Source organism: Pogoniulus pusillus, chromosome 10, assembly GCF_015220805.1.
Source record: "Pogoniulus pusillus isolate bPogPus1 chromosome 10, bPogPus1.pri, whole genome shotgun sequence".
NCBI lineage: Eukaryota > Metazoa > Chordata > Aves > Piciformes > Lybiidae > Pogoniulus > Pogoniulus pusillus.
The window spans coordinates 34,719,299-34,733,589 of record NC_087273.1 but is presented as its reverse complement, the minus strand read 5'-3'; the positions used below and the strand labels follow the sequence as shown (position 1 = coordinate 34,733,589).

General features: G+C 48.1%; 1 protein-coding gene and 1 long non-coding RNA gene across 3 annotated transcripts in view; one reads left to right on the top strand and one right to left on the bottom strand.

Moving 5' to 3' along the window:
• The window catches only part of RAB31 (RAB31, member RAS oncogene family), an 84,332-nt gene that overhangs the window by 43,352 nt on the left and 26,689 nt on the right, over positions 1-14,291 (bottom strand). The window contains exons 2-3 of the mRNA XM_064150220.1: positions 7,621-7,700; positions 3,577-3,658 (exon numbers count right to left, since the gene is read on the bottom strand). Of these exons, the coding sequence (XP_064006290.1) occupies positions 3,577-3,658; positions 7,621-7,700 (162 nt within the window). The remainder of the gene's footprint in view (positions 1-3,576; positions 3,659-7,620; positions 7,701-14,291) is intronic.
• Positions 1-14,291, top strand: part of LOC135178870 (uncharacterized) — a 93,967-nt gene that overhangs the window by 65,459 nt on the left and 14,217 nt on the right. Inside the window, exon 3 of one of the 2 annotated variants that reach the window (XR_010303768.1) lies at positions 8,577-8,655. The exons of the other annotated variant lie outside the window; for it this stretch is intronic. This is a non-coding gene — a long non-coding RNA (uncharacterized LOC135178870). Of the gene's footprint in view, positions 1-8,576; positions 8,656-14,291 lie in introns of those variants that run through there. 2 annotated transcript variants of the gene reach the window in all.

Here is a 14,291-nt window from a genome sequence, read left to right as displayed (position 1 = left end):
TTTGTGCTGGTTTTGGGCACCACTGGAAAAAATGTGGCCTGATCCTCTTGCCCCTCACTCTTTGGATATTGATGAGCATTGAGATGTCCTCTCAGTTTGCTCTTTTCTGAGCTAAACAGCCCCAGGTCTCTCAGCCTTTCGTTATCAGAAAGAGCAGCTGGTTAAAGAGCCTTAAATATACAGGGCAGCCAGTCATTGGTTGGTCATGGAGAACAGCTAACTTCTGATGTAAATGGGTAACAGGTACCATGTTCTTTTACTTCTGTGTCTTCTGGAATTGTGGAGTAGGGAAGGAATCAGAAAGGCCACTTCGTGGGAAATAATGAGCAAATGTCACTTCTGCAGAATGCCAGTAAGGAAGCAGAAACTGGAGCTCAAAAGCATTTCTATCACAGTGCTGGTGGGGACCCAATGCTCAGCACACAGCCTTAAGGAGATGCTGGAGAGGGCATGAGCACCCCCAGATCCCTTTCTCCCTCCACCCTGCTGTTTTCCAAACCTCATTTTTTACTCTTAGTCTCCCTTTTTCCCCTTAATCTTACCTTTCCCCCCTTAATCTCACTTCTTTCTCATCAGCTTTAAAACTGCTGCGATGGATTTCAGGACTCAAAAGCACCACAATTATCTTCTCGTTAGCAAAGCCTCCCTCCTGTAAGAGGAGTCTCTTCACAAGTTAGTTAATGATGTTTTTATTAGCATATATTTTGCTTTCATGGTGCCCTAAGTAACTTCTAATTGCAATGCTTTGTGTGAATGCCTTGGGTGGCTGCCAGCTTTCCATTTTGCCAGCTGAGAAATATCAGAGCAAATAGTCAGGGAGCCTGAGGGCTGTATTTGTAGGGCAGGACAATTTATCTCTGCCCTTTTTAAGTTCACTGTGTTGAACTCTGGGATTTTTAATTTTGTTTAAGAGATGAAGCCTCAATGACTTGAGGCCAATTTAAACCTTGATAGGAATCACTCTGAGCTGTGGGCTTTTTTGCTCCATTCTTTAGTCTAGAGAAAAGGAGGCTGAGGGGAGACCTTCTTGCTCTTTACAACTTGAAAAGAGGTTGGAGCTCAGTAAGGTCAGTCACCTCTCCTAAGCAGCAAGTGACAGGACAAGAGGAAACAGCCTCAAGCTGCACCAGGGGACACTCAGGAAAGAAATCTTCTCTGAAAGTGTTATCAAGCTCTGGAACAAGCTGCCCAGAGAAGTAATGGGGTCACCATCCTTGGAAGCATTCAAAAACATGATGTGGCACTGAGGGCCAGGGTTTAGTGGTGGACTTAGCAGTCCTGGGTTAACAGCTGGACTTGATGATCTTAGAGGACTCTTCTAACCAGAGCAATTCTCTGATTCCCAGGAAAAGGCTGACTGATGAGATGCCTACACCACGTTATAGCCCCCTCTTTTCTGAGTGACAGTAGTTGTCCTGGTGACTCAGACACAGTGTCACAAGGCAGAGGGTGAAAATGCTCCTTGAGAGGAGGGCCTGCCCTTGCCACAGCTTAGAGAAGTGTCCTAGGCAAGGCTAAGCAACCTGATCACTGAGCTTTATGGATGCTTCCTCTGAAACCAGACTATCCTAAGAGGAGTTAACACCAGCTACCAATGACCTGAACTACTTCTGCAGTCAAGCCATGGCTTGAATTTTGCTCTGTATAGATGACACTGATGGAAGCCCACAGCTCAAATCAGCCTGAGGGTGGTTCCTTGTATGTGGTGATAGGACCTTTAGTGGGATTAGAGCTAGTAAGTGAACCTGTTACTGTGAGTGTAAAGCATGAGGAATCATTTAAAAGATCCCTGTGGATGTGTTTTTTCTCAAGCTTCAAACCTGTAGCATGTGTAGCTTGACAGTGAGCCTTTTAGTTTAACACCATCACCCCTTGTCCTGTCACAGCAGGCCCTGCTAAGAAGTCCCTCCCTACCTTTCTTTAAGGTCCCCTTTTAGTACTGAAAGATCTTTCCTGCTTTATTCATCTTGCAAATCCTGTGAACAGGAATCTCTGCCATCAGTCACAAAAGGAAAGTCGAATGGTATCTGATAGTGGCTTTCATGCACAACATTCTTCCATTCACTCTTGGCCAGCTGAGAATGTCAGGAATTTTGTATCCCTCCCTGTGCCACTTCTTGTCTGAGCAGCTTATGTGTTAGGACAATCTGGTGACACTTCTGGGTTTTGCCTCTGCTTCTTTCCACACTCTGATTTCCTGTCTGTTGGCAGCAACTGCCTCAGAAGTGAGAGGAACAGGGCATGTAAATGCCCAGATGGGGCCAAGGAGGCCTATCCCAGGTACTGCTCATGGAGCATGGACTGCATCAATGGCGTCACATAACATGGATACAGTGGTGATAACCTCTGGGTCTTTCCCCAGCACATGCTTGCTTGACCTGTGGAAACAGCTAAGGCAGCTCTCCTAAACTCCCTAGTAAAGGGAGTGGAACATCTCCCTTATGAGGAAAGGCTGAGGGAGCTGGGACTCTGTAGGCTGGAGAAGAGGAGACTGAGAGGTGACCTTGTTCATGTTTATAAATATGTGAAGGACAAGTGTCAGGAGACCAGAGACAGGCTCTGCTCAGCAGTGTCCAGTGATAGAACAAGGGGCAGTGGGTGCAAGCTGGAGCAGAGAGGAAAAACTTTTCTCTCTGAGGGCGACAGAGCCCTGGAACAGCCTGCACAGAGAGGTTATGGAGTCTCCTCCTCCTCTGGAGCTATTTGAGATCTGCTTGGACATGTTCCTGTGTGACCTGCTCTAGGTGATCCTACTCTGACAGAGGGGTTGGACTGGCTGAGCTTTTGAGGTCCCTTCCAACCCATGACATTCTGTGATGGAAGTGTTTCTGGCACTGATCTACCATGCTCTCCATCATGAGAACCATGGCTTAGTTTGTAGGAATAGGGGTCAAAGCACGTGCTTCAGGTGGGGTTTGGGACAGAATTGAAGGGGTTTATGGGGGTGATACAGCAGGAAGGGCTAAGGATAGGAACCACAGAATTAACCAGCTTGGTAAAGACCTCTAAAATCATTGAGTCCAACCTATCACCTAACCCTTCTAATTAACTAAACCATAGCACTAAGTGCCTCATCCAGCCTCCTTTTAAACCTCCCCAGTGACGGTGACTCCACCACTTCCCCAAGCAGCCCATTCCAATGCCAATCACTCTTGCTGTAAAGAACTTCTTCCTAACATCCAGCCTAAACCTGCTCTGGCACAGTGTCTGGATTGTGTCCTCTTGTTCTCTCCCTGGTTGCCCGAGAGAAGAGACCAAGCCCCACCTTGCTACACCCTCCCTTCAGGTAGTTGTAGAAAGCAATGAGGCTTCCCCTGAGCCTCCTCTTCTCCAGGCTGACCAACTGCAGCTCCCTCAACCACTCCTTGTAGGGCTGTGCTCCAGCCCCCTCACCAGCCCTTGGTGTCCTTCTCTGGACACATTCAAGCACTTCAACATCTTTCTTAAATTGAGGAGAAACAGGACACCCAAAAGTCACCTGCAGAGAGTCTTCCAAAGATGAAGGCTTTAGGAAAACTACAGCAACACAGTAAGAGAAACCAGGATAACAAAGGTGAACTGCAAAGTGAAACTCACCCGCTCCTGACCAGCTGTGTCCCAGATGACAAATTTGTGAAGCTCCTTCCCATACTGCACAGTTTTACTCACGAAGGATGCCCTGGAAAAGAGCAAGCAGCAGAAATTTGTACCATGAGCCACACACTCTGAACATGCAACTTGCAGATTTTAGTCGTTTGTGCTGCCTTGCCTGCAGATGGGGTAACTCTTAAACCCTGCTAAAAGGCCTACACAGCAGTGAAAATCTCCCTTTCCTCTGGCAAAATAGATGATACCTTAACATGGATTTTTAAAGAAGGGAAAAGCCTCTGAATGTTCAGAGGACATTTGTGAGTGGGCCCAGGAACACAAATGCTCCTGCTGCTCACACGCAGCTTCTGTTGCTAGCTAGCTCCATCTTCTCTGTCATACAGACCTGAGAAAAAGGCATCAGCCAGCCTCATACCAGGCAACAAATGTGCAACACTGCAGCCTGACTTAGGAGACTGACTCAATGGACTGAGGCCAACGGGATGAGATTCAGCAAGGCCAAGTTCCAGGTCCTGCACTCAGGTCACAATAACCCCATGCAATGCTTCAGGCTTGGGGCAGAGTGGCTGGAAAGCTGCCCAGCAGAAAAGGACCTCAGAGTATTGGCAGCAGCTGGCTGATATGAGCCAGCATGTGCCCAGGTGGCCAAGAAGGCCAACAGCATCCTGGCCTGTGGCAGCAACAGTGACAGGACTAGGGCAGTGACTGTCCTCTGTACTCAGCACCAGTAAGGCTGCACCTCAAATACTGGGTTCAGTTTTCAGTCCTTCACTCCAAGGACACTGAGGTGCTGGAGTGTGTCCAAAGAAAGCAACCAAGTTGGAGAAGGGTCCAGAGCACAGGTCTTGAGAGAAGCAGCTGAGAGGACTGGAGTTGTTTAGTCTGAAGAAAAGGAGGCTCAAGGGAGACCTTCTTGCTCTCTACAACTCCCTGAAAGTAGGCTGAAATCAGATGGGAGTTGGTCTCTTCTCTCTAACAAAAGGTGAGAGGAAATGGCCTCAAGTTGCACCAGGGAAGGCTGGGGTCGGGCACTGGAAGAACCTTCCTCATTGAAAGGGTTCTCAAATGCTGGAACAGGCTTCCTAGGGAGGTGGTTGAATCACCAACCTTGGAGATGTTTACAAGACACAGAGGTATAGGATATAGGACTGAGGGACATGATTCAGCACTAGATTGGTAGAGTTAGAGAATGGTCTTCTCCAGCCTGAAAGATTCTATGAATCTATTATCACCAAGGGGGAAAAAAAGTCACCCTCTGGAATCAATGTGGTGAACAAACAGAAGTTCTAAGTCACCCTCTGGAATCAATGTGGTGAACAAACAGAGAGAAGTTCTAAGTCACCTTCTGGAATCAATGTGGTAAACAAACAGAGAGAAGTTCTTCCCCCTCTCAACTCAGACGAAGAAGTCTTTGTGGCTTCTTGTGTTTTTCACAGTGTGATTTTTAATTCCTTTAGAAGACAGGGTTACAGTTCACAGGCTTTTTCCATAGCACAGCATAACAACTGAAAGCTGCCAAACCCTGGTAGATTACTTCCCCAACCACCCCCATCCTATCTGGACGCTGCTGAACAATTTCTGTTGTGGTAACTTTTTTTCCTAGCCCACGAAGATGCACTTGATACAATGCACTGTCATTAAAGTGTCATCTGAATGACATCAAATCACATAGGACTGATCAAAACATTTCCTGAGAACCAGGCACCAGGCTTCTCCTCTACAGCCACTTGCAAACTGCTCAGCTTTCACAGGCTCACAGGATGTTAGGGGTTGGAAAGGACCCAAGGAGATCATCGAGTCCAACCCCTCTGCCAGAGCAGGACAATGCTATCTAACACAGGTCACAGAGGAACACATCCAGACAGGCATTGAAAGGCTCGAGAGAAGGAGACTCCACAACCTCTCTGATGAGCCTGTGCCAGTGCTCTGGGACCCTTACAGTAAAAAGTTCCCCCTTGTGTTGAGGCAGAACCTCCTGTGCTGCAATTTACACCCATTGCTCCTTGTCCTATCCCAGAGAGCAAGTGAGCAGAGCCTGTCCCCCCCTCCTGGCCAGCCCTCAGATATTTATAAACATTTATCAAATCCCCTCCAAGTCTTCTCTTCTCCAGACTGAAAAGTCCTAAGTCTCTCAGCCTCTCCTCATAAGCCATGCCCTCCAGTCCCTTAATCATCCTCATAGCCCTTGTAGATTTAACAACACTGAATTGCTTATACAAACAGTAAGCAAAACAAAACCCCACAAAAACCCTTTATATGAACGAGTGTGAACAATTTTTTCCTGCTGTCCAGTCTAAATCTCTCCTGGTGCAACTGGAGCTTGTCACCTGGGAGAAGAGACTGATCTTCTTTCAGGTAGCTATAGGAAGTGTCAAGGTCTCCCTTCAGCCTCCTTTTCTCCAGGCTAAACAGCCCCAGTTTCCTCAGCCACTCCTTGTAAAATCTGTTCTCCCGACCCTTCAGCATCTTCACTGCCCCTTCTCTGGATCTGCTCCAGCACCTCAATGTCCTTCTTCGGGTCAGGGGCCCAAAACTGAGCCCAGTATTCAAGGTGTGGCCTTACTACTGCTGAGTAAAAGGGGGGCAATCACTGCCCTCATCCTGCCTGTCACACTATGGCTGATCCAAGCCAGGATGCTGTTGGCCTTCCTGACCACCTGTACACACCCTGGCTATTGACCAGCACCCCGAAGTCTTTCTCTGCCTTTCCAGCTAACCAATTCTTCCCCAGCCTCCCTCTGCTGTCATAATGATGAACATTGCAGAGATTTTTTTTCTTTTCCATTTGAGCAGAAGACATTTACTTAGCAACAACTACTTGGAGAAAAAGGCTGCTAATGGTTTAGAAGGAAAGAACCACTCAAGTCCCCATCAATTCCTTCACTGAAAACAAGTGCCCTGCAGTCTAGTAAAGTTATTCATCACATCCTTCCTTTCTCTCTACCCGTTTTTCTTTATTCATGACATCCAGGAGTCCAAAATCATTCTGGAACTTCAAAGTGCAGCTTCCAGCTGAGACTCCATCACTGAAAGGCAGAGCTTTGGAAGATACTGTTTAAGCTGCTGAACAACACACAGCAATCAATACCAATCCTTCACAGATGACTTAAAGCAGTTCTGATACATAAGCCAGATCAGCCCTTCTCACTCAAATTAAAATCTTAGAATGGTCTGGGTTGGAGGAGACTTCCAAAGCTCATCTAGTCCAACCCCCCCCTGCAGTCAGCAGGGGCATCCTCAACCAGATCAGGTTGCCCAGAGCCCTGTCAAGCCTCACATTAAATATCTCCAGGGATGGGACCTCAACAAACTCCCTGGGTAACCTGTTCCAGTGTTCCACTGCCCTCATGGTGCAGAACTTGTTCCCAACATCCAATCAAAATCTACTCTTCCCTAGTCTGAATCCGTTGCCCCACATCCTATCACTGCAGGCCTTTGTAACAAGTCTCTCTTCAGCCTTCTTGCAGGCTCCCTTCAGGTACTGGAAGGCTGGTACTAGGTGTCCCCAAAGCCTTCTCTTTCCCAGGCTGACCAACCCCAGCTCCCTCAGCCTGTCATTGTAGCAGAGGTGCTCCAACCCCCTGACCATTTTCCTTGCCCTCCTCCGGACTAGCTCCATTTTGTCCATGTCCTTCCTGCATTGAGAGCTCCAGATCTGGATGCAGTGCTCCAGGTGAGGTCTCACCAGAGCAGAGTCAAGTGACAGAACCAGCTCACTCAATCTGCTGGCAACACTGCTTTTGATGCAGTCCAGGATGCCACTGGCCTTCTGGGCTGCAAGTGCACACAGAGCCCCTTGGTATTCCTAGAACAGGAAGAGCAGAGCTGACCCAGTTTGGAGCAGCCCCAGACTCTCTAAACATGAAATGAAAGCCACTCAAAAAGAGTTGAGATAAGCTTGAGACAAAGGAAAAGAAAAAAAATGATAGACAGAATTCAACGAGTTGGAATTCAGGAAAATAAAGCAGCTCAGCAGAGGGCAATGAGTTAAACAGTAAAGAGAAGCAAAAGGATGCTAAGTGTGCTACTTACCCAATGGTAGGGTTCGTAGTGTGTTCAAAGCAGTCATTGGCAAACCGAGAAACAATGCTTGATTTCCCAACTCCAGTATCCTGAAAACAAGGGAAAGCAGGGCAGTGAGCTCAGGACAGCCTCCATGTCAATATTCACCTGAAGAAACACTCCAACATCCATCTGTGAACTTAAATCTTCTCTAGTGGCAGGTGGGGCAGGTTAAACCTTTCAGATGAAAAATGAGCACATGAGTTATCCTTTTCAAATGCCAGCATTGCTCCTGGAGCAACCTGAGCCTCTCCCCAACCCTACTCTCTCTAGTTTTTGGGGTGAATTTTATATTCCTATTGCAAGGACTGCAGTGCTCTAAGCACAGCCATTTACTTGGGGACAGGCGGTGAGAGTTGGGTTTTTTCAGCCTGGTGTCCTGGCAGGTTAATAGGTCTATTAGATGTCTTGGCTTGCCCCACCCTTCTGCTGATGGGAGGAGTAAGGGTGGGAGGAAAACAAAGGCTTGGGCCATTATGTCTCCTCCCAAAGTGATAAACAGGTACCCACAGGTGTTTAGGTACTTGGTGTCATGCCCAAACAAGGGTGAGCAAGCCCTGCTGTCACCTAATATGGTCAGCTTTGCACATGCCATTTTGATTGGCGAATCTCTGTGGCCAAAGGAGCCTTTGCACTCAGGCAAAGAACAGAAATTGAGCTAAGCTGCAAGCAGTTGTGCTGCTTCTGCCTTGTTGCCTCTGCCTCACTGCTCTTGGACAACATGTTCTGCTCTGCCTCGTGCTTCAGACTACCTTAGCTCTGATGTTTTGGGCTTGAACTACCTGGAAGCTTAAGTTTCCCAGGAGAAGGCATTTAAGTGCCTCACAACATGGCAAGAAGTGCCATCGGCATCATACTCTCTGCACATCTGCAAGAGATCCATGCCAAGAACCAGGCAGCTCAGAGATCATCTGCCTCTTTTCCAGCACCCTGGGAAGATCTGGAAGCCTCTCAACAGCTGAGCAGTTCCAGTGCTGCCACAAAGGAGCCAGGGACTATCTTGACATTTCTGCTCCACCACAGTGAGTAGCACAGACTTTCCCTAGGGCTCCAGGCTGCCCATTTGGAACTCAAGCAAAAACCCTTTTGTGGCTAAGCTTTTCCAATTGTTCTGATTCTCCTAAATGAATGAATTGCCCATAAGCATCCTTGTGAAGATTTTCCCAACCAAACTGGAACCCAAATGTAACTAATTAGTATATAGTTGGGGCTTTCCAGAAACAAAACTACATATTTTATAATTCCTGCCTTATTAATTGCCACAACCAATTCACCTGGAGACAAGAAGGTTCCATGGAGACCTTACAGCAGCCTTCCACTACCTGAAGGAGCTAAAGAAAGTCAGGAAACAACTTTTTCACAAGAGCATGTGATGATAGAATCAGCCAGGTTGGAAGAGACCTCCAAGATCAGCCAGGCCAACCTAGAACCCAGCCCTGTCCAACCAACCAGACCATGGCACTAAGTGCCTCAGCCAGGCTTTGCTTCAACACCTCTAGGGACAGCGACTCCACCACCTCCCTGGGCAGCCCATTCCAATGCCAATCACTCTCTCTGCCAACAACTTCCTCCTAACATCCAGCCTAGACCTCCCCTGGCACAAATTGAGACTCTGTCCTCTTGTTCTGTTGCTGGTTGCCTGGCAGTAGAGACCACCCCCCACCTGGCTACAGCCTCCCTTCTGTTAGTTGCAGACAGCAACCAGGATTGCAGACAGCAAACAGGATGAGGGGAAATGGATTGAAGCTTGAGGAGAGCAGATTTACACTGGACATTGGGAAGAAATTCTTTACAGTGAGGGTGGTGAGACACAGGAACAGGTTGCTCAGGGAGGTCACAGATGTCCTCCCCCGGAGGTATTCAAGGCCAAGTTGGATGAGGCCTTCAGCAATATGGTCTAGTGGAAGGTGCCCCTGCCCATGGTGGGGGAGGTTTGTACTAGATGATCTTCAAGGTCCTTTCCAACCCAAACCCCCCTAGGAATCTGTGAAAATTCTGTGTTTTCAGACACAGGGAGCATCAACCACCAAAGCCAGAGCAGCTTCATTCTGTCCCCTTGCAGGAGCAGCACAAACACTTACAAACCACCTTACTAACATCAACCTTTTAGTACACTGACAGCACTAAATTGGTGGCACTGACCTTTTCATGGCATGACAAACAAGCCTGCTCAGTGGAAACTTCACAGAGGCTGCTTACACTTGCAGGAATATTCCTGGGCTATACCCCCCCAAAGGACAAAGAAGAACAGTGCAGGACTGCAATAAGGTTCAGGATAACCTCCGAGAGCGAGGGAAAACTTGACACTGTGCACAAATAGCAGCACTTAGGCTTCTACCAGCAGTAATAGGGAAGTGATTGTCCTCCTCTGCTCAGCACAGTACCACACCTTGAGTACTGTGCTCAGTTTTGGGGCCCTCACTCCAAGAAAGATATTGGAGCTGCTGGAGCAGATTCAGAGAAGGGCAACTAAGCAGGTGAAGCGTATGGAGAGCAGGTCTCCTGAGGAGCAGCTCAGGGAGCTGAGGTTGTTGAGCTTGGAATAAAAGAGGCTCAGGGAAGACCTTCTTGCTCTCTATGACACCCTGAAAGGAGGTCATAGTGAGGTGGATGTTGGCTGCCTCTCCCAATTAACAAATGACAGGACAAGAGGAAACAGTTTCAGTTTGCACCAGGGGAGATTTAAGTTGGATATCAGGAAAAATTCCTTCCCCCAAAGGGTTGTCAAGCCCTGGAGCAGGCTGCCTGGAAGAAGTGGTGGAGTCACCACCCCTGGAGGGATTTACAAGCCATGCAGATGTGGTGCTGAGGGACATGGCTCAGTGTTGGAATTGGCAGTGCTGGGTTAACAGTTGGACTTGATGACCTTAAAGGTCTCCTCCAAGCAAAACGATTCCATGATTTTAGTCATTTAAGATATGATCAACTTCCCTTAAATGCAGATTTTGTGTGTGTGTCTCTGTAATTCCATGAAGCCTTGGGTGGTCAGAAGAAGAACTTAAATTATACAGAGAATTACCAAGGAAGAGGACTAGCAGTATTGCTATGTCTCCCACAGAGCCTCCTTAGAGACAAAAAGGATGTCAGGAAATCGATTGTGACCTTTCCAAGACATTAACAACGACAGCCAAGGGTCCAATCCAACTCATTAAAAAGTCAATGGAAAAAGTTTTCTATTCATTTGGCTGGAAGTGATGGCAGAACTATGAGATTGCACCAGGTAGCTCCACTTGTATCCACTTTTTGAAGACCCTTGACTAAATTATGCAAGCTTGAAATGTGTCAAGATGAGAAGAGAGTTTGTGGGAGAGTGTTACACATGTAACTACATGGTAGAAAGAAAACAGCCTTTGTCCACACACAAACACATATATAGATATATACATATAAGAAACTTTGCCTTTCATAGAATCAGTCAGGATTGGAAGGGAGCACAAGGATCAGCCAGTTCCAACCCCCCTGCCATGCCCAGGGACACCCTACCCTAGAGCAGGCTGCCCACAGCCTCATCCAGCCTGGCCTGAAACACCTCCAGGGATGGGGCCTCAACCACCTCCCTGGGCAACCCATTCCAGCCTCTCACCACTCTCATGCTCAACAACTTCCTCCTCACATCTGCAGGAGTCTGAATCTCCCCACCTGCAGCTTTGCTCCATTCCCCCTAGTCCTGTCACTCCCCAAGAGCCTATGAACTCCCTCCCCAGCTTTTTTTGTAGACCCCTTCAGATACTGGAAGGCCACAAGAAGGTCACCTGGGAGCCTCCTCTTCTCCAGCCTGAACAGCCTAAACTCTTTCAGTCTGTCCTCATAGCAGAGCTGCTCCAGCCCTCTGAGCATCCTTGTGGCCCTTCTCTGGACACACTCCAGCATCTCCACATCTCTCTTGTAATGGGGACTTAAGAACTGGATGCAGTACTCCAGGTGAGGTCTCACCAGAGCACAGTAGAGAGGGATAATCACCTCCCTGGCCCTGCCAGCCACACTTCTCCTGATGCAGCCCAGGATCTGGTTGGCTTTCTGGGCTGCAAGCACACTGCTGGGTCATGTTGAGCTTCTCATCCACTAGCACCTCCAAAGTCCTCCTCCTCAGGGCTGCTCTCCAGCCACTCGCTGCCCAGCCTGGAGTTGTGCTTGGCATTGCCTCGACTCAGATGCAGGACCTTGCACTTGGTCTTGTTGAGCCTCATGAGGTTGGCTTGTGCCCTCTTTTCCAGCCTGTCCAGGGCCCTCTGGATGGATCCCTTCTCTAGAGTATGTCTGCTGCACCACACAGCTTGCTGTCATCAGCAAACTTGCTGAGGCTGCACTCAGTGCCTCTGTCCATGGCACCCACAAAGCTGTTGAACAAGACTGGTGCCAGGACTGATCCCTGAGGGACTCTGCTTGTCACTGGCCTCCACTTGGACACGGATCCCTTGACAGCCACTCTTTGGGTGCAGCCATTGAGCCAGTTCTTTACCTGTCTAGTGTTCCCCCATCAAACCCATGTGTCACCAGCCTGGAGAGCAGGAAGTGGTGCAGGACAGTGCTGTAGCTGATTTTGCAGTCTTTTATCTGCTTTCTGAATGGGGAAGCCAAGCAATGCCTGTATTTAGGTTTCCTCTCACCGTGCTTCAATGAAACTCTATCTCCACTGCAAGTGAAGTCTTTATAGGCAGCACTTAGCAGAGATCCATCATTTCAAGCCTCATATTTAATTCAAAGCTGTCCTTAGTCAGCTTAAAAGCCATAACAAATGCCAGTGCTACGCAGAGGGCTGTTTATCTGCTGCCTTCGATCAATAGGGAAGAAAGGATCAAAGAGAGGAGCAGCGTTTCAAACCAGCCCTGCAGCCTTTGATCAATAGCAGCAACACATCCTGTTGCTATTCCCAAATTTTGCCTTTGTTATCGATCCCAGCTGACATCTCTGTGTAATTGCTCGAGCAGGATTGCAGAACACAGTGAAAAAAAAACCCCAAAACAAACACCAACCCAAAGGTCCTTTGCACTGAAAGGGAGGATTTAATTATTCTGGATTCTAAATGCAGTGGAGAAACCAGAACTCCCACCCACTGGATGTTAGGAATTACATTTCCCTCTTGTGGGGACAGAGTTCCTGCCACCGTGTTCAAAACTAGGCACTGGCTCCTGTGCCCTGATGATGCTTTAGCCTGGTCTCCTATCTTCAGCTTCTCTGACAGGTCACTCTAAAGGGCAACTGTAATGACAGCTCCTGAGCAGGAGGAGCCTGGTCTCTGGCAGGGCTGTGACATCCACAAGCATAAATTAAAGCTTAGCTCATTTTCCTGGAAGCTCTTAGCTCTTCATCTTTCAGTTTATGGCTCTCACTAACATTCCATGCTAATGGTAAAGGAACTTTCAACGTTTCCATTGCCCTTGCTTGCAGATAAACTTAAGCATGTGCCAGGCACACCAATCACATCATAGGAATACAGAATGGTTTGGGCTGGAAGGGGCCCTAAAAATCATCCACTGACACCCCTCCAGCCATGAGCAGGGACACCTTCCACTAGACCAGGTTGCTCTGACCCCCCTCTCACACGACCTGGAACGTTTCCAGCAATGGAGCTCCTACCATCTCTCTGGACAACCTCTGTCAGTAGCTCACCAGCCTCATTTTAAACAATTTCCTCTAAATATCTAATCCAAAGTAAACAAAGGTTAGCTTTAAAGCTGCTACACCTCATCTATCACTACACTCTCTGACAAAGAGTCCCTCCTCATCTTCCTTACAGGCCTCCTTTAAGTACTGAGAGGCCACAAGGTGGTCTCCCTGAGGCTTTCTCTTCTCCAGGATGAAGAGCCCAAACTCTCTCAGCCTGGCCTCACAGCAGAAGGGGTCTAGCCCTCAAATCATTTTTGTGGCCTCCTCTGGGTCCTGCTCCAACAGTTCCTTGCCTCTCCTGTGCTGAGAACTCCAGAACTGGACTCAGCACTGCAGGTGGGGTCTCAGCAGAGCAGATGGGCAGAATCCCCTCCCTTCACCTGCTGCCTATGCTGTTGAGGATACAGCCCAGGACATGGTTGGCTGCTGGGCTGTGAGTGCACAATCCCATCTCATGTCCACCAGTACCCCCAAGTTCTTCTCCACAGGGCTGCTCTCAATCCATGTAAAGGGGGTTCCTTGGATTACCAATAAGGCTAAATTTACACCTGGTGTAACTCCAGTGACATCAATGGAGTTGGACCACAAATGAACCTGTCTTTAGGATGACCACCACTGCAGCCAGTGTTTCCAGCTGAAACAGCACTTCCTACTTCATTTTTGCTGCCTGGAGGATACAACTGGCCAGCCAAAACTATAATTAGAGCACAGAGGGGAAGGAAGTCAAAAAGAAAAAGCTTCCTACTTAAGGCAGCAATTTTAATTCCACCACAGGATTTAGAACTACTTCAGCACTGCTCAGGCCATGATTTTGTGCTCACACCCATCAAGCAAGAGCCTCACCTGCCTGAAATCAGAGTGAGTCCTGATGTGTGAAAATTATACAGCAACTTGAAAGCACAGCAGAAAACCTTGCACCTTATTTTTGACACACAAGAGGGAACCATCTCACAGGTTGATTTCTTGAAGCACGGCTGCCCCAAAGATGTAACAAAGGCAGCCACCTCTCAGCAATGCCTTGAGATCAAACCTCC